This window comes from Nothobranchius furzeri, chromosome 10 (genome assembly GCF_043380555.1).
Source record: "Nothobranchius furzeri strain GRZ-AD chromosome 10, NfurGRZ-RIMD1, whole genome shotgun sequence".
NCBI classification, from domain to species: domain Eukaryota; kingdom Metazoa; phylum Chordata; class Actinopteri; order Cyprinodontiformes; family Nothobranchiidae; genus Nothobranchius; species Nothobranchius furzeri.
In genome coordinates, this window is record NC_091750.1 from 68,446,839 (window position 1) to 68,467,261 (window position 20,423).

Below are 20,423 nucleotides of genomic sequence, written 5' to 3' on the forward strand. Positions count from 1 at the left end.
TGACCTGACTGATGTTAGAAGACAGCATCCAGGTGTCTGGGCGTAATTACTGCTCTCAGACAAGATCTCATCTCAAAGGTGTTTTACTGCCAGCTATCAAAATAATCTGCCTCATCTTTCCACGTAAACTCATTAAACAGCAGACGTAATGCGTCTGAGCAGATAATGTCTACGCTCGTTTAGCTTTGTCCTACAAAGCCAGAGGGTGTGTTAGCCGCTGCTGCTGCTGCTGGCCAAAGGTGTATTTCATCTGAACAATAATGAGAGTGTGCTTTTGAAAGCCCTCTGTAATCAGTGGAGAGTGACTCATGAAGCTGAGTGGGTTTGAGCAGCAGAAGTGTCACACAGCGGCGTGGAGACCCTCGTTGGTTGACTCACCCCTGCTTAACCGCCTTGTTCTTGCTCACGTCGATGGTGGTGATGGAATGCTTGGCGCCAGACTGAACCTCCCAGTCCACCTTCCACTGGGCGTTCTTCGACTTGGTCTGCAGCAGATTCACCCCCTTTTTGGCTTTGACCCTGCAGGAAACACGGGCAAAAGCGAGGAGAAACGTGTTAGAGGGAGGGATTAATGTAGGAGGTCAGAGGTGAACACCCTGGGCGTGCAGAACCTCCCTGCATCGTGCCGTGCCAAAAGCAATTCCTGGGATGAATCTATAACAGAGAGGAGTGAAGATGACGGGTCAGTGAGGCCAGTGGGCTGGGACCAGTCCGGGTCAAGGTGTTCACCAACAGAACCCGACGCGCCTTCAAGAAACATCATTAAACCTGCAGCTTGCGGTCATCAACACATAGTAACATTTAAAATTCACTTTGCTAACAAATTCAGTCATTTTAAGTTCCTGGAGTTAGAATCTAATGATGCATTCGGAGGAAACCGCTCCCTGAGCCTCCGGCGCCGCGGGGGATTCTCCTACACGGGTGGGTCAAGTTTACCAGCAGAACACGAGCCTTTCAGCGCACACGGACCTGGGTTCAGCTCCAAAATGCAACAGAACAAAAGGTTTTGGTCTGACCAGTCCTGTTTATTCCTAAATGTGATATGATTCTTACTTCAGAGGCCCATTGTCAATAAGATATAAAGTTTTTACGCATAAACAACTTCCATTTTTTGTTTAGCAAATGTTTGAATTTGATGTTTGCTTAGTTTTTTAATTCAGTTTATTAATACGGCACCAGTTTGTCTCAAGGCACTCCACAAAGTAAACATGAATTCAGTTCATTATAACAGTTGGTTAAAAGTTTCCTGTGTAAGCAAACCCAGCCGATTGCACCGAGTCACTGACTTGTTGTGTCAGAGACTTTACAGTTACAGCAGAGCAAGCATGTAGCGACAGTGGAGAGGAAAACTCCCCTTTAACAGGAAAACCTGGATTTATAGCGACAGGTCTTAGTTTTGTTGGTTAGGGTTGGTTTGTTCCAGGCAGCTAAGATCTCTTAAGTGGTTCTGATCAACGGTTCTTCTAATTTTCTGAAAGAAAAAGGAAATTCACTTGGACTGAGTTGACTCGGAGGAAACAGCAAAACCGATAGATATAATTTTAGCATCAATGAGTTGAAAACCTGATGATCTCTAGTCTCTCAGCTTCTTTGGTGTTTGGTCCTTTCCTTAAAGGGACAATGTGTAGTTTTTACCGTTAGTCTCTGGAAATATCCATTGAAACTTTGTTGAAAACGAATGAAATGATGCCCATTTGTTGAAAAATATTGGCGGCTTCGTAACATCGAACCATAAAAATCACGTCTACAATACATGGGAGCGGGTCTAAGTCCCTGGTCGACGCCTTGTTTACTTCTACGGAAACCCATGAGGACAAAATGCATTTACTGACTTGTAACAAACGGTTCCAAAACTTTCACCATTCATAAGTGTTGTTGTTTTACACATTTACCTCTTCACTCATTGCCAGAGAGGAAAGGGAGTCTGATGTGCGTGTCATTTTGTTAAAAGGTGTGTTCTCAGGGGGTTTTGAATAGGGGTTGTATCAACTAGTCGACTAGTTGACTTCACTGCTCTGTAGTGACTTTTTATACCATTCATAGACTAGTCGCTGTCATGTGATGATGACCAACAAGATGCAGTCCTCAGAGAGAAAGCAGGTGATGAGCCCCTGCGCGTTGGGAGGCGACGCGCTGTGCCCGAGTGTCGGTATCTGACGCCCGCCGTAAAACGGACATTTATCCAAATTGTGACCTTTACCCTCTTGCAGTAACCTTTCCCTCACCCCCATCCTAACCTTAACCAGCTTGCGCATGCAAAGCTCTGATCGTTGACGCGCTCCTGAGCATGGCCACAGTAAGATCAAATTAGGTGTCGCCACCTCAAAATCTAATTTAACACGCGATCGTTCATGTCGGCTCATTTCCTTTTATGTTTTCTGTCTTTTATTCTTTTATTTGTGCCTGATGCTTTTTGCTGCTGTGGAGCGGAGCGCATCACCTGTTTTGTCCTCGGTGACGCACCGCACCAGTGCGGCCGGTGCACACTCCGCTGTTTTAGCGGTCGGTAGATCTTTTAGAACTGCAGTTCAAAGGTAACTCATGAGGTGAATATATATGAACCCAGGTAGCAGTTTCTCTTTAGGATTGAGAGGAGATGCAGGAAGATAATAAACAGGCAGGACAGAAAAATAGTCAAATAAAAACAAGTTAGTTTTTGTACCTGGTGGTTTCAACAGACACCATTGAAGGTAATCAGAAGTGAGGAACAGAAAATGAAATAATTATTTTAATGTTTAGAGCAGCAGGAACTCTGAGAGGCTGCAGGCGCACCAGTGAGTTTGCGGCCCCTGCGCAGGGGGAGGGGGGAGAGGGCTGAAGCAGGGGGAGGGGGAGAGGGCTGAAGTGGTGCAGTATAGATGCAGAAACTACTGTTGTTAAAAGAGATGTGTTTAACTTGAAAATGTGGGCAGTTTTATTTGTCAAAAACTCCAGCGAACCAACCGACCCCCCACCCCCCCGCGCCTCTTCAGGTGTATGACGTCATCAACGACTAGTTAAAGTCGACTCGATTTTCATTACTTGACTGTCGACTTAAAAAAAATTAAGTCATGCAGCCCCTAGTTTTGACCCTAATGGGCATCCGTTGGTAAGGTCTTACTCAAACACAAAAGTACCTCTTGCTTGCAATGATTTATGTATTTACTGCCCCCTATCGCCAGGGAAAATACACATTGTCACTTTGAAGACATTTGTTTTTCACACCTATAACATTTACATTTCAACCTCGACATGTTTCATTCTCTCATTTTTAAAGCACACAATGTACATCAGGTCGAAGGACTAGAAATTTGTGAAAAAAAAAAAGTTTTTTTAAAAGATCTTTTGAGAGAAGTTTGCACCAGGTCCTGGATGCTCGTAAACAAAACTAAGAGAAAAACGTTAAACTTTCCTCGCTGTCTCTTATTTTTGTAAGAATTCAAACCCGCATTAAAGGGAAAAGGCAGTTTTGGCTTGCTTTTAGCACCCCCTGGTGTCCATTTGTAGAACTGAAACAAAAACCTATATCATCGCCGTGCGTTTGTCTTTTTAACACCTTAATCTAACAGCTGAAACGTCTCCCCAGCCTTCATTACTGTCTACTGGAGTGAGTCATCACTAAATTAAACCAATCCGCTGTGTTCATCACCTAAAACACGCAAGAAACGTGCTGGAGACTGCAACCACATGTATGTTGGCTCAATTTTTTCCCAAGAGAGCGGCCTGCCAGTCTCAAGATGCAAATGCGGTATTCTGGTTGCAGGGGGCAAAGGGTGCTGGATGGCCTTTCCTGAAAAGGGTCATTTAAGTACATATTCAAGAAAATGATTTAAACATATGAAAACGCTGCATAGTATCCCTTTAATAACAGGTTAAAATTAAAAAAAAAGCATGTATGTTTTACGTGGTTTCCCTTCATCCCCATCCTTTGCTTTAAGCAGAATTAAACATCCACCATAAAAACAACATTACAGTTGGCTTTTGTGCCTCCAATTACAAATCGTAACGCATGCATGGGTGCACGTGCATGACCCTGTGTGTAACCACAGAAATCTGCAGAAAGCTTAAAGAAATACACATTCCTGATGTCGTCCCTCATGTGCTCCAGTAAAAACAGCTGCTAGACACGACCAGTGTTAAACATCATAACCATGTTTTTCTAGCAGACGTCAGAATTCTCCCTTAAACCAAAAGGGCTTCCAGCTTTGTGACAAATAATCAGAGACTTTTTCATTTGGGTGGATTACAGATGGGCTCTGGCTGGCAGATGTCCTCTCTGACTTCACTGAGGCGTGCTACGAAGGTGTCCACCTGCAGAATACCAAACAGCAGAGAGAAATAAGGAGAACGCTCTCTTCCCTCTCATTTAGATTTTGGGTCTACGACCACCGGGCCACGCCTGAACGTTTTCACCCATGCAGAACGAAAAGCAGCTCAGAGTCTCTCAGAGCTGATGGAGATTATTGATCCGACAGTTTTGTTTTCAAGAAACACAAGCTACAGATGAATTATTAACATATTTGGCTTTCGTTTTGCTGCTGTACGTCGTTTTTTCATCACTAGCAGTTGGCATGGCCTTACAGATAATGCTGGGATGTCTCTGATACAGAAAGTTTTCAGTGGCTGAACTTCACACTGCTGCACTTCCGCTCTGACAAACAGAAGCTCTGACTGCACAGACTCTTATCTAAATGGTTTTTTCCTCTTTTCATTTGGACTTGAAGGTCTTAGCGACATCATTCAGATCGTCCCAATTCTTTTGCAGACGGATAAAAATTCTAATGCCCTGCTGATGTTTTCAGCTGTTTCTCCAGCTCGTGGCCGGTGTGCCGGCAAGTCATCCACAACTCGTGAAATCCAGAGACTCTTCACCAACGTCGCCCCTTTACTTCCTGTTTCTTATCAGCTCCCACCAAGAGGCGAAAGTCACGCTTTTGCTGAAGTTTGTTACCAAAATATCTCACGAACCATTTGCCAGAGTTTAATCGAACTTTAGAAAGTCTGAATTAGATGTAAATCTGTAACTGTTTGACTTCTGGAGTCAACTTCATCAGAAATGGCTGCCCCAAACACAAACATGGCTGCAAGTTGGTCTCTTTTATAGATGCTGAGCTATGGTTCGTCAAAAGTCATCTCCAGCATCATGTCCAAGCTGATCATGTGAGCTCTTTTGTTAAAACGTTGCCACAAGCTACTTGAGCCGACCGACCCTGTTTAACCAAACTACGGATAAAATCCAGCAGCTGATGGAAACATCAGAGCTTAAAGTTTTCGATAAACTGTTCGAATAAAAACATCAGTAAACATTTTTGATCTGATTTTGAGTCATGAAGTTTCACAAAAGAAGTTATTAAGTAATTTCTTAAACTGTGTCAGCCTTCATTTCCATAAATAAGCGTTCCTTTCTAAAGCACAGGGCTATTTTTATCATGTTTCTTGCCAAGTGACTCATCTTTAAGGGCGGCAGAGATGTCAGACTATTGATGAACGGCGAGAACTTAATGAAAAATCTGCCATGTTGCACTTTTGTGCTGATAGAGACTCAAATCTCGGGGATTAGATACAATAAAGACAGCATAAATGTAATATTAGCCAGCAGAAGAGGAAAACAACATTTCAAATTAAAACTTTGGAGCTCACACGAAAGAACGAGCATCACCTGCTGCTGTTCGCAACCCTAACATCACCTATAGGTCAGAAATGAAGGAGTTATAGTTGTTTTCATCAAATCTGGACAATAACATTTTGAAACAGATTTATTTGTTTGTTGAAGTTGATTAGCGGTGGGGGGTTGTACACATAATTACTTACAGACGTAACACCTAACAGTGATTTTTTTATCATTTTCTATTGAAATCCATCCAAAGAGATATTTTGCTAACAAACAACACTGTCTACCTTCTACCTGGCAGTGGTGGTTGGTTACAACAAACACACCAATCACTGGAGACAAACGAGGCAAACCTGATTTATATTCTCGTCAAAATGCAACAATCTGTTAAGAACACCATTCCTGGAAAAGGAAACCCGCTGAATCGGGGCGGTGGACAAGGAGCTCACAGCATCTATCAAAAGGACAAAACACACAGGCAGTTACTTGGAAAACAGCTCAGGAACACACAGAGCTGCACAATAAATGTCCCGAGGTAACGGGCTTGAATCTGAACTCGCCGAATCCCCGGCGACCGTTCGTTTGAAGCCACAGAACAAACTCGGCCCACTTGGGAAGGGAGCAGCTCACAGGACTCGGTGGTTTTTACTGCCTTTGTCCCAGTGCCAGACACCTAGATGTCTAGAGAGCCCAGAGAGCCATTAACACCCAGTTTGGGCAGCTGGTTCCAGAGCTGTGGCTGAGATCAAATGAGAGTGTTCCTCTCAAATAGATAAAATAAAGCTAGCAACGAAAAATGTTCTCAGAAACAACATTTTAACTTAAATGCAAAACCTGAGAACTGGTTTCAAGTTCATAACTAGAAGTAAATACTTTAAAGCATAACCTTTTCACAATTGTGTAACAGATCTGGTGCAGGACTCGCTTCTAAAGCTTTTATCCACCTGAGTTCATACATAAACAGACGCTGATCCGGTAACACGTTCTCTAAGACCCAATCTGCCAAAGATGGATTCACGTTTCCTTGTGTTACTCCTACTTTTACTCCCTTGGGTCTAAACGCTACCTGGGGTGTTAGTTAAAATGTCCTCTTTATGATACAGGACACCTTTTCAAAAAGCCAAAATAATATCAGATGTTGTGAAACTTTCCTTGGGCCACAACATGAAATGGAGACTGAACATCATACTGGGAATAGCTTACGGGCAAGCCCTTAATAGTTAAGCCTGCTACTGACGAGGGTGATAAGAATTACTTGCCAAATTAAAAATCCTGGGCAAGCCCCCAATTGTTATGACCAGGATCCAAATAAAGATTAAAGGTGGAGTAGGAGATGTTTTCCTGGAGCTTTTATTTATTTATTTATTTATTTATTTTTGCTCTATATGCTCTTCACATACTGATGGCAACCCGTAAATTAAATTAAATCAATGAAATATTTGAATCGCCTCTGAAATATACAACCCTGGAAAAACCTCCACCAATAATTTAGAACGGGAACAGAATCGTGATCCATTCAGGGTCAGGGTAAGTTCCCTTAAAAGTCAATAATCAGAAAAATAAGTTGCAACATATTTATTTCATAGAAAAATAAGCTGAATATCTATTTTCACTACAAAACCTTACTTCAACTAGGGGCTGAGTGCAGACAGATTTTGCAGTCATGTGACACCAACCAGAAAACCCTTTAAGCCGATAATTAATTTCTTGAAAGAAGCTTCTTTTTTAAATCCTACACAGGCCCCACAAAGCTGAAATCTTTGCATCAAAGATGGTGGTTTACATTCAACGCATTCTTTTAGCCTTATTTTTCTTCTTTCATCAAATCCTCCCCATTTAAGAGCAATTATCTGACATGGAACGTGGACGGAAGATAAAAGGGAAGTACGTAGGATTCACGGGAAGCATCATGATCAAGCCTGTCGTCTTTGATGTGTGTTGAAAAGCAGAGACGTTATAGTTTCTGACGACCGCTAAATGAGGTGAATCATTTCACATTACAGTAGGACACAACCATTCCCATTACTCTTCCTGGGTTAGGATGCTACCCTGGTGGGTAATACTTGCATTTGTATTCATCACCTATGCTCATCAGTAGCTTATAAAAGCCCCTACATATTCATCAACAGCCTTTTTTTTAATAGAGATTCTGAGCTTTTAATCAGACGGCCCTTTTCACAGGCTTTGCTTCACTTCTGAACCACAAATGAGGGGGGATGGAGCGCTCCTCATGGGACCGCCGCATGAATCGGGCTCCCCGTGGAGCTGTGTTAATGCTGATTAATGAAAGAGCATTGCTAATGTAGGAGCTGTGCAGCAGCAAGCAGTCAAGATGCACGATTCTCAGAACCTCAGCGAGTCCTGCTGCTCCTGCACAGGGAGGACGGAGCGGCAGCGTCAGCCACTTCAGCTGAGACAGGACTGTTGCTTACTCATTCCACGCAGACGCCTCTGCCATGGCAACACCTATTAGAAGCTGAGACGGCTGAACAGAAGAGCTTCTGGACAAGACATTCCGAGCCAAGTTTTCACGCTGCCCGTTAGGAGGTAGCACATTTATTTTTCTAATTCAGCCTCGAAAGCTGAGCTGTCCACAACACAACCTCGTCAACAAGATCGACCATTTTGGGCCGAGAACAGCATGAGAGACGTGGGGCAGCAGTAGCTCAGGTGGTAGAGCGGGTTGCCTCATGATCGGAGGGTCATGGGTTTGATTCCAGCTCCCGCCAGGGGGTATTCTGCTGTTGTGTCCTTAGGCAAGACACTTCACCCAACTTGCCTGTGTTAGTGGTGGTCAGAGGGGCCGACGGCGCCAAATGGCAGCCTCGCCTCTGTCAGACCTCCCCAAGGCGGCTGTGGCTACAAGTAGCTTACCATCACTAGAAGTGTGTGAATGTGAGAGTGTGTGAAAGCGTCTTTGGGTGTCTAGAAAAGCGCTATATAAGTTCAATGCATTATTATTATTATTATTATTATTATTCTTTTCTACTGAAATAAGACAAACTTTGTAATGTCTCTCAAATCCGTCCGTTCGTTTTGTGCCTCGTTTCCATCGCGTCCTCGGACTCCTCTCCTCCAAGCATCCTCTTGACGCACCGTTGAAACTTGCTGTGGGCATCTCCGACTTCTGCCCTGCCATTCCACGGAGCGTATTCCAATCGACGACGTCAGATAAATAAAAGAAGCAAACTAGACTTGAATCAAACTATAATTCAAGTCTTTGTTTCTTGACGGCTTCCATCACAAGAATTTAAAAATAATGTCTCAACTGGCAAAGAAGTCACAAAACTGATCATTATTTGTGTAACAATTTAGCGTTTTAGATTAAAGCAATACAAGTAAAGATTGTTTTGAACAATCTACTAAATGTCATGAAGTCAGACCAGGCCCGATGTTGTCATCAACATGTTCTCACAAAACTGGGGGGCGAGCTTCGTCTAATGCATTCATCCAATCACTCCTTATCCAAGGTCACGTGGGGGAGGTGACGGGTCCAGGAAGTAGACCCTTCTCTCCTCCAGAGGGGACTAAAATCTCTCGAGCACTTCTGGGTCTGACCCAAAGGTCTTCTGCGTGGAAGAAGCATCACAATCATGATGCAGAGGCACAGCAGCTCTACTCAGAGGACAAAGTCATTCAGGATCCTGCATCAAAATATCCCGTTGTTGCTTGAGAGACTCATTCCCCATTCCAGAGGGAGCATTCCAGCATATCCCAGTTAGAGTCACAGCTTCAGATTTGGAGGAACTGACTTTCATCGTGGCTCCAGCTGCCTCATCTACAAAGCTGCAGAGTCTTGCCTCACCTCTATGCCTTGTGATCCTCATAAACACCACCGTCAGGATCCAGGGAGCACCCCCGTCCCCCTCCTATACAGGCGTTGGTACAATCTAAGAGCTTTTATTTTTCTGAATCCTCAGATAGACGCCTTACAGCACCAGACCGTCATGTTTCTTCAGTAGGTCTTCCATCTTCTGCTTCAGGGCCCAACATCTAACTTTTACCACCAAAAGGCGCCTACAAATTTCCCTAGCGCTGTATCTCATCACTTCCTGCTGCAAGTGTGAAGCAGCAACACCCTTCTTATCAACATCACTTTGATATGCGTGTGTTTATCTTCACGGGTAAACGGCTTTGAGGTTTTCTCAGCAGCATCAGAGGGACATGCAGCTGCAAAGCCATACGGGGGACTGAAGCGGACCAGCGACAAGCTTTCATAAGAGGGTGGCTCTGGAAATGAGAACAGGGCGAATCTGGAGAGGCTTCACAGATACGAACCCGCAGCAGCTGCTTTGGAGCTGATTTTCCTCGTTATTTTGTTACAGAGCAAGCACAAGAAGTTCAAAACATGACTTTGCGCTTTTCAAGTGAACTAGTGGTGCTTTGTTCTGCTGCAGGCCTGCAATTAGTTTTAGGAAGAGACACAAAAACGTATAAAAAAGAAGACGCTCAACAGAAATCTAATCTAAATGTGTTGCACGTCAGCATTTGAATGTGAAGCAAAGAAATAAATATATTTAGTTTTCTATTTTGGCTCCAAAAACAAAACAAGAAAATAGACCAAAAAAGATTCATGAAGTAAAACTGAACTAAAAGCATGCTCTTATTTTGCCTCGTCCTCCAGATCACATTCACACCCTTTCCGCTAACAAACATAACAAAAATCTAGTTTTTAAAAAGGAAATATTTATTTTCTAATGTTAATAAAAATACTAAAAAATCAGTTATATTTTATTTTGGTAACGCTTCCTTTTTGGTAATTACATAGTAAGTTAGTGTATTATTGTTTTTGAGTTCTTAAACGGTTATTACCATGTAACATTCCCAGTAAATATTGCTTTACACAATAATTACACTTACACACTTAATTACACAATACTACACTTTAACTTCTATGTAATTACCACGTAATTACTAGTAATTAGGGGATTGTAAAAGGAAGCGTTACCTTTATTTTGTATTCCTGTGACAATATAACAATAATAAAGAAATATAATTGGCCCTTTCAACTTGTAGATCCTCCACCAGAGGGCAGTATTCACCTATAGGACCAGATATGGCAGGTTTCTGAAGAATGTACTAAGCCTGATACTCCGTCCGGAGGCTTTAAGAGCAGAAATAGTTTAATGGGGATTTGTGATAATAAGGGTCATTTGAAATTTCTAATTTATTTCTAGATATCAAATTAAATATTTAATTTACTCCTAATTCTAAATAGGCCTGGGCGTTTCTATGGTAGTCTATTTGAGAAAAGTAATTTTATTTCTGTATTAATCCCTCATACCGTTAAACAAAATAAAAACCACACAAATCTGCCACCTAAATCTGCCTTTTGAAAATGTGACCTCTGCGTCGTGTTACCCAGAACTCCGTGAGCCAAAACAACATTAAGAGTTGGTGTAAAAACCTCGTACAGATGAGATATTAGCAGCAGAATCCAAACCCTCATTATAAAAGATAAGTCAGTTAGCAGAACACGTCAGTAATTGCGTAAAAGGATGCATCTGTGCATCAATTAGCTCTAAAGTTGTGTCGACCAACAAATGAAACAACCCAACATCCATTCTGTACAACAGGAAGTCATTAGTTGAACGAACACAGTCCATTATTTGTGCTTTAGATAAGAAAAATCAGCTTGTGCATATTTTAGTCTGAAAGCAGCATTCAGAGCCAGCTCTCACCTCAAATACTGCTCGTCCTCCCAGCATGCACTGGGAAGCCAAACAGTCGATCAGCTGAAAACTAGCGTTAAATCTCATGGGCTGAACCAGAACCAGACTGGGTTTGAGAGTCTGTCACCTTCAGTAACAGGTAGACTGTCTTCTCCAAACTCTCATTTATATACGTTTTGTTTCTACCTTTGAAGCTTTCATGTGGTTTCTGGCTTTTTTGGAGAATAAAAGCTAATCAACAAAATGTGAAAAAATAAAAGTGTGTGCATAAATCAAATCCAGCCCGAGTTAAAAAGGAAAACTGATGACAAAGTTACAAGGAAAAGCATTAAATCGAAGTTTGGGTGGGCACACAGGTGCTGGCCAGTAAATTAGAATATCATCAAAAGGTTGAAAATATTTCAGTAATTCCATTCAAAACGTGAAACTTGTACATTATATTCATGCAATGCACACAGACCAATGTATTTCCGATGTTTATTACGTTTAATTTTGATATTTATAGGTGACAACCAATGAAAACATCAAATCTGGTATCTCAGAAAATTAGAATATTCTAAAGGCCAATGAAAAAATGTTTGTTTCTCTAATGTTGGCCAACTGAAAAGAATGAACATGAAAAGAATGTGCATGTATAGCACTCAATACTTAGTCGGGGCTCCTTTTGCCTCAATAACTGCAGTAATGCGGCGTGGCATGGACTCGATCAGTCTGTGGCACTGCTCAGGTGTTATGAGAGCCCAGGTTGCTCTGATAGTCGTCTTCAGCTCCTCTGCATTGTTGGGTCTAGCGTATTGCATCCTCCGCTTCACAATACCCCATAGATTTTCTATGGGGTTAAGGTCAGGCGAGTTTGCTGGCCAATCAAGGACAGGGATACCATGGTCCTTGAACCAGGTGCTGGTGGTTTTGGCACTGTGTGCAGGTGCCAAGTCCTGTTGAAAGGTGAAGTCTGCATCCCCATAAAGTTGGTCAGCAGCAGGAAGCATGAAGTGCTCTAAAACTTCCTGGTAGACGGCTGCATTGACCCTGGACCTCAGGAAACAGAGTGGGCCAACACCGGCAGATGACATGGCACCCCACACCATCACTGACGGTGGAAACTTTACACTGGACCTCATGCAACGTGGATTCTGTGCTTCTCCGCTCTTCCTCCAGACTCTGGGTCCTTGATTTCCAAAGGAAATGCAGAACTTGCTTTCATCAGAAAACATAACTTTGGACCACTCAGCATCAGTCCAGTCCTTTTTGTCCTTGGCCCAGGCGAGACGCTTCTTGCGCTGTTTCTTGTTCAAGAGTGGCTTGACACACGGAATGCGACACCTGAATCCCATGTCTTTCATGAGTCTCCTCGTGGTGGTTCTTGAAGCGCTGACTCCAGCTGCAGTCCACTCTTTGTGGATCTCCCCCACATTTTTGAATGGGTTTGTCGTCACAATTCTCTGCAGGGTGCGGTTATCCCTAGAGCTTGTACACTTTTTTCTACCACATTTTTTCCGTCCCTTCGCCTGTCTGTTAATGTGCTTGGACACAGAGCTCTGCGAACAGCCAGCTTCTTTAGCAATCACCTTTTGTGTCTTGCCCTCCTTGTGCAAGGTGTCAATGATTGTCTTTTGGACAGCTGTTAAGTCAGAAGTCTTCCCCATGATTGTGGTGCCTTCAAAACAAGACTGAGGGACCTTTTAAAGGCCTTTGCAGGTGTTTTGAGTAAATCAGCTGATTAGAGTGGCAGCAGGTGTCTTCTATATTCAGCCTTTTCAGAATATTCTAATTTTTTGAGATACCAAATTTGGAGTTTTCATTAGTTGTCACTTATGAATATCTAATTTAAATGTAATGAACATTGGAAATACATTGGTCTGTGTGCATTGCATGAATATAATGTACAAGTTTCACGTTTTGAATGGAATTACTGAAATATTTTCAACCTTTTGATGATATTCTAATTTACTGGCCAGCACCTGTATATTAGGGGCAGCATTGATAAAGAAACCAAACACTTTTTAATTAGAAACATGTAGGGGCAGGTGCAGAATAAAGAACAAAACTTAAGTCAAACAGAACAAAAACTAGATATTTTTGTCTTTAAATCACTACGGATCAAATGTAATGCAGCTCCAATACTTAGACATGAATAAAACATGAGTCTAAATGAAGGATAATGTGATAAAGGTATAAAATTCAGGTCTGAATAGATGCTAAAAACAATGTGATAATAGTTCTTCTATTGAAGCTTCTGGGCTTTCAGAAGCCAAAATGTCTCGCTCTGAAATGTCATCCGAGCGGGAGAAAAAAGGTTCATTTTCTGAGGACAGCTTTCAGCCGTGGATTAGGACTCTTGGGCTCGGCATGGCCTGATTTTCAGCTGCACATTTGTGTGAATGTGAATGATGGTGGTCTTGGTCTTTGTGTTTCAGGACTTTTCTGCTATAAACGGAAACTCTGTGGGCTCACATGATTATCGAATGGCTCCGTCGATGCTTTTTTTCTTTATAACAGAAAATCAATAACAGATTTCTGGAAAAATTAGAATCTGGTGCAAACTCAAATTTATTTCAGTCATTCAACTAGACAAAGAGACTATTGAAAGGCTCAGGAACCCTTTGCAGGTGTTTTCTATTTGTAATTATAAATTTGAGTTGATTTGGGTCTTGTTTCATATCACACAGTGACATTTGAATAATTAAAATGCATATTTTTATTAAAAGCTTTAGTTTACAGTAATAACCATGTCTAATGTTTGATTCTCTGTCTCATAATTTTAATTAAGTTTTGCTTTGAGAGCACATTTTCTTAAATGATTAAAATGTGATTAATTTAGATTAATTAACTACAAAGCCTCAAATTAATTAGATTAAATTTTTTAATGAAGTCCCAGCCCTAATATATATATATATATATATATATATATATATATATATATATATATATATATATATATGTGTGTGTGTGTGTGTGTGTGTGTGTGTGTGTGTGTGTGTGTGTGTGTGTGTGTGTGTGTGTGTGTGTAAAACTACCCTAAAGTGTATATACTACTACTGCCTAGCGCCTGGAAACTACACATTGCCATTTTATAGGTGACTTCTTAAAAGCCACCTTTTGTGCTGCCCTCTGGGTTTCTACTGCCTCTATAAACAATTCAAACACGAAAAAAAAATCAATTTTCAGTGTTTGGATTAAGGAATTGTGTGCCTAAAATAAGCTGTTTTAAAAAGTCCTTATTTGTGACATCACAAATAAGGAAATTAGCCTAGGCTCCTCCTAAACTACTGGAGGAGCAGCAGCTCTATTCTGAGCCCCTCCCAGATATCGGAGCTTCCCAGCTTATAGCAACCCAAATACGTATGATTGTGTCCACAATGGTGGGCCAATTATGACTCCTTTAAATAATATTCTATCAGTGTTTATTCTAATGTAAGGATCTAACCTACTGGTGACATCACTCACTCAAGGAAATGACTGTCATACAAATGCATAAATGACCGGCACAAGTACAGTGGCTCTCAGTCAGTATATGATTCACACACACACACACGCACACACACACACACACACACACACACACACACACACACACACACACACACACACACACACACACACACACACACACACACACACACACACACAAAAGCAAGATGGGTTAAGTGTTTTGCTTAAGGACCTAACCCAGAAACTACCCTTGTCTACCCCTCCCCCCTAGTCATTGAAGTCATTAGCTTCAATTGTGTGGGAATCATTACGACCACTGAGACCATTTATTTAGTCTAAAAAAAATCCTGGTTGTATGCAGCACCGTCTACAAAAGTGTCCACTCATGTAAAAAGAAAAAAGCATTTAAAAAATGTCTTTATTACATGACTCAGACTTAGAAGAGGCACAATATCTGACTTTGCCTGCAGTGGCTCTCCTGTATGTTCCTCCCCTCTGGCTGTGCTGATACGCAAGAAAATTTGGGGTTTACTTTAAAAGCCCTAAAAATACAGTTCAGAGCTGGTAAACGAGCGGTTTTCCAGTACTTCTTACCAGCAGTACCTGAAAGCCTTCACTCGGCCTTGGGGACTATGAAAGCAGCATACTGTGATGCTGCGTGCCTGAACATGGGCATTATCTTTCTGTTTCATCAACACACTCACTTGCTGCCCGGACGTGTGACAGATATACACCAGGGAAGGACTTCTTTTTCCACTGGATTAACCACCAGCTGCTCTCAAACACTCTCTTGCTGTGACTTTGAACTACATCGACGCTCCTTCAGCACTCACACTGAAGAGCAGAGGCTCTTCTCCTCCGAGGATCATGTAATGATGAATAGCAGCAGTCCCTCCTTAATCATAAACCTTAGCTTACAATCCCCACCTCTGTATACAAGATTGACAAACATAAATCACTGGTGTTTTATTAATCGCACTGAGGTTTCCTTTTTCGTTTTCCTTTGATAGAATAAAACGAGAAAGGAATTTAAGGCCAAACATTGCATGCAGAAGTTTCTTATACTTTTTCTTATTTAATTTTTAAACAGAGGCACGATGATGAAACGTTCCTTAGAGATCAAACATAAAAGCAACACTTTTCAAAGCCATCTCCAATCGCTTTCATCTTATGAAAATAAAAACCATTGTTGGAAAACGTAGATGTTTAAAGAGACTGATGGTGACACGCCATGCATTTAAATAAGTGTCTTCTAATGAAGCTGCAGCCTCTCCTGTCCGGCTCAAAGGTCCGCCGTTCATCACGCGTCCAACACAAAGACACGCCACTGATCTAGAATCACCAATTCAACAAACGTCCTGCTGGGAGGTGGCAGCAGCATTAAACACCGAAACAGAAGTCAGGAACTGCCGAGGCAGCCTCCATCCACTGGGACTCCTTTCGCTGTTACGCACCTGGGGGAATCAGCCAGGTGTGGCGAGCGGGGAAAGAGAGATTTGTTTGGAGCATGAGTGGATTTCTCTAAATAGCTGAAGGTCATAGCTACTCTCGGCATATTAAGTGACGTTTTCCCTTCAGGTAACTTAAAAAATTCTTTCAGGTAACAAAAAAATCTTAGAAACCTTCACTGAAAAAAGATTCTAACCATAGTGGACAAGTGGAGGATTTCTCAAGCATGCCAACCCTAGTCTCCAGTCTGGCCACAAGCCTTTGAAGCAATGGCGGAAGCTACGGTTGTCTTTCACACTGTCTGATGCAAATGGATATTGCTAGGACCAATCACAGCAACAAACAACGTGACATATTCATCGCTTACAGAAAAAAGGCATTCCGACATGCAATGTGGGAGGAAATACGTCGTTTTTAAATCTTAGATAAAGGACTTATGTATCTATCTGCTCATGCCTCAAAGAAAAGCTCAAGTCTACAACAAACCCAACAAACGTGGAGCGCTGTGATTGGCCAGACACAGAACTGTTTGGTCCAATGGTAGATCTGCTGAGGGTACAATGGAGTGTGGCTAGACCGATCTGCAGAGCTAAATCTTTTGCTACTGCTATGGTTGCTTGATTTCTAGGCTACAACAGGCCTGTTTCCACTACTAGCAGACTTCAGGGTCCCCAATTTGTCTCCGACTCACCAAGTCGGCTTTCCAGGCCATTTTGTTGGCAATAAAGTACCTGAATGGAGGTCGGTACTCAGAAAGACCCGGTAGAGTCACTGGGCGGGACTTTACTCAAGCTTTTTGTTCCAGGAAATAGCTGATTTCTTCCGATACAGTTCCCGGGATTCTTATAGTGGAAACAGGACAATTGAAGAGGGTGAGAAGGCCTCGCGAAGGTTTTCGCAGAGGAAACAGAACCTTTTGAACCGTTTAAAAGTTTTTTCCTGAGTTTTATCTCAACCACGGATATTCCTTTGAACACAGAAAAGCTCCAGAGTGAAGCACTGCTCTGGCCCGCTGCCCAAGTCAAACTTCATTAAACTGTTAGTGTAGGAGTCCTCACACTCAGAGTATTGGTAACAGAACATGCTATGAAACTGTCCGCCCTTCTAGGAAGATGACCGACAGCGTAAACTAATGTCTATACTTTTAGCTTAGTCTCAGATTTTTGTGCCTCGTTGGATTTTGCTGTGATGTAACCGCCGAGTAGTTTCTGAGCCACACCACATGCCACTCCCGGCACTGGGTTGTGAGGTTCGCTTGGGCCCGGCTACAAATCCCTGCACGAAAATATCAAATGGCACGACCAAGTCCTGCCTCTCAATCTGTCAGGGGCAAACAGATTGAACGGCGGTATTTGGCATTCACAAGTGGCTTGTTATTCTGCCGATTGGGATATAGTAAACACACATTTGATGGTGGGTGGCTGTGACAACGGTTCTCAAAACGTTTGTCGTGCCACCATTGGCGAAAAGAACACTGATGGATTGAGTCAGGCATCACCGCCGTCCCTTAAGTGATGCATGGATGAAGGCTGAAAAGTAAATAAACAACTAAAATGTCAGCACTTGGACATCTCAGAGGCATTAGCTGCTCTCGCTTTTACATTCCAGCAGAAACCGGCCTCGGCACGGCAGCTACATTTGGCCGGCTGGGCTTTTTTCACACAGACTCGTCCGTAAGCTGAAATTCCTCTAGCTCCTCTGAGGGGGCACTTTACAACAACTTTGCCACTTGTGGTGCTGCAGACACAACCAGGTCCGTTCCGTGAAAGTATGCATAATTCAGAGTAAGTGCAGATTTTTATCTGTCCTTGGCCCGTTGCGGCGCTGCTTTTATGTGTCCAATGACATCGGATTCGTTTATATTCTCCACTCTGCACGGAGCTTCCATTATGTCACGTCTGCAGGAGCAACTTTGAAAGCAGAAAAGGTTTGTTGCCTGTTTGTAAAACTTCTCTGACCCATTTAATCAACCATGCATTTCAAACAAACACATCCACAGTATCGCCGCCTCCAGTTTTTATTTGTCACTGGCCAAGTTAGCTTTGCACAGAGCTTGTGCACTCACACGGAAAATGAACACAGCATCCAGTTTAGTCACGGCAAAGAGGTGGCCACCACCATCAGAGTCACTTTTTGTTTTATTTGCCACCCGATCGGCCAATTAAAACCAAGAGAGGAAGCAACAGGAAGTCTGAGTTTTCCGGGCTTAATGAGTGACGGCCGGTGTCGGTACAGGATCTGCTCGGGTGCAAAATCGGCTCGGAGTCCTTCGACTGCCGATGACGTCAAAGTACGGCAAACCCACTTGGACAAAATACACTACACATCTATACTGTTGGAAAGAATTTAGCAGATTCGTTATTAAAATAATGTTTCTTAAGACGTAAGTTTGTGTTTATAATGGTATTTGTAAAATAAAACACTATATCTTATTCATAATGTTGAACTCCTCTTTGAGCACATCCCTTGAAGGATCATAGGTATTAGCAACACCTGTGAAATTGTATTTGCAGGAAAGAAGTGTATCCCGTTTATTGAAGTATTTTGTGTTTAGAGTTTTTGACGTCTTGTCCATGCGTAGTTCAGGTACGCTCATAGCTGCTAGCCAAAACTCTAGAGTTAAAAGTTTTCTGGCTTTACTAAAATACCTGTCTGTACTTATCTGATTGATGGTAGTTTTACTTTCTATTAGACTCCAAATGTAATCATTTGGCACGTTTCTAATTCATAATTTGTAAGAATGTAATCGGTGATATTAGCATTAGCATTCCTATGGGTTTTTCCATGTATATTAGCATTGCGCTAACCACTCGCTGCCAAATTGCAGCCTTTGCGATTAGAAAATCTCCTTTTGTCACATCGCAATTTAATTGCACATGCAGTTAATCGTTCGGCCCTAATATACATGCAGCTCTATGCTAAAAGTGTATTTTCAAAGAGGTAATGATGGATTTCTTTGTAAAAGTTGTCCATCTTTCCAACACAAAGATTTGCCTGGACCAATGTAACGTGATAACAACGTAACGTGATTACGTAATTGAGTAAAGTTCATGTTCAGCCAATCAACTACTTTGACGTCATCGGCAGCCGAAGGACCTCGAGCCGATCTTGCACCCGAGCAGATCTTGTACCGACACCGGCCATCCCCGTGAGCGATCGTTAGGGTGTTTGCTGTTAATCTGAGAAAACACAGACAAGACAAAGAAGTGCAAACACTCCTCGTAACTCAACGAGAGTTATACAAGTATCTGTAGAAATACAAAAGATGATCTAATGTGAATATAACAATGTGACAGTGACTACCACAGTGGGCAGTTTAGCACAAACAAACTTTCTGTGTTTTACTCTTAAAGCTTCACAATTCAAAGATTTCTTGCAACTAAAGCTCTCCTAACGGTCCCACAAACTCAGCCCAGCAAACAACGGGCTTGTTATTATGACCCGAAGATGAGAGAGGTGTTGGGAGTCACAGCCTCGTCAGCCACGAGGAGCGGAGCAGCAATCGCCGCAGATGTTCACTTGGCTGACGGAGGCCCCGGCGTTGCAGAAAGGTCTCGCGCAATGAAAGAACTCAGTAAACAAAGAGACCGAGCCATGCGACAGGGCTCAGTCAACAGGGACGTCATCAGCCCGTTGTGCAGTTCGCTCATTTCTGAGTGAAATAAATAGGAAGAAAGGCGCCGACGTGCAGCTCGCTGCGGCCCGGCAGTCAGAATGTGGCTTAATCTGACAATTCACTGGAGGAGAAAAAGAAGAGGTGCAAAGGAGGAGAATAATTCAGTCGTTCTGGTGAGTGGCTCTTTTAGAGCTAATTCTGAACCACTGATGGGATAAAATTTTATTTAGATTGTTCTTATTTATGCGGTGATATCATCAGAAAACCAAGAAAAGGGAAAAACAGAAGCATGAGGAGTCAGAGGGAAGAGCTCTCGTTACCGAGCTCATGGAAGAGAATCAGACACGTAATTACAGAGCAGAGAAGATGGCTTTAAGAGGCTCACTTCTTCCTTTTCCTCCACAGATCACACATCTTAGAAGTTTAAATCTCAGTCATGCTCCTGCTTGATTCGACCAGATTTGGGCCTCGAGCTGCAGAGCTCCGTTACAGGCCTTAAACAGAGGATGTTGGTCTCTGCAGCAGATGAAAACGGCTGTTGTGGGTGTCGTTTCCCCTTAAAAGGGTTGATGGTTTTACTTCCTCTGGAAGTTCCACGCTGCTGCTCAATCTGTGCACACGGACCACGAGCATCCTGGGTAATCATTCGCCGCATCTGTCACCG

At 42.5% G+C, this 20,423-nt stretch overlaps 1 protein-coding gene across 2 annotated transcripts in view; it reads right to left on the bottom strand.

Annotated features, from left to right (window-relative positions):
• The window catches only part of tmem132e (transmembrane protein 132E), a 637,247-nt gene that overhangs the window by 110,323 nt on the left and 506,501 nt on the right, over positions 1-20,423 (bottom strand). For both annotated transcript variants that reach the window (XM_054731106.2, XM_015961920.3), the window contains exon 3: positions 379-519. In XM_054731106.2, coding sequence (XP_054587081.2) covers positions 379-519 — 141 coding nt within the window. The remainder of the gene's footprint in view (positions 1-378; positions 520-20,423) is intronic.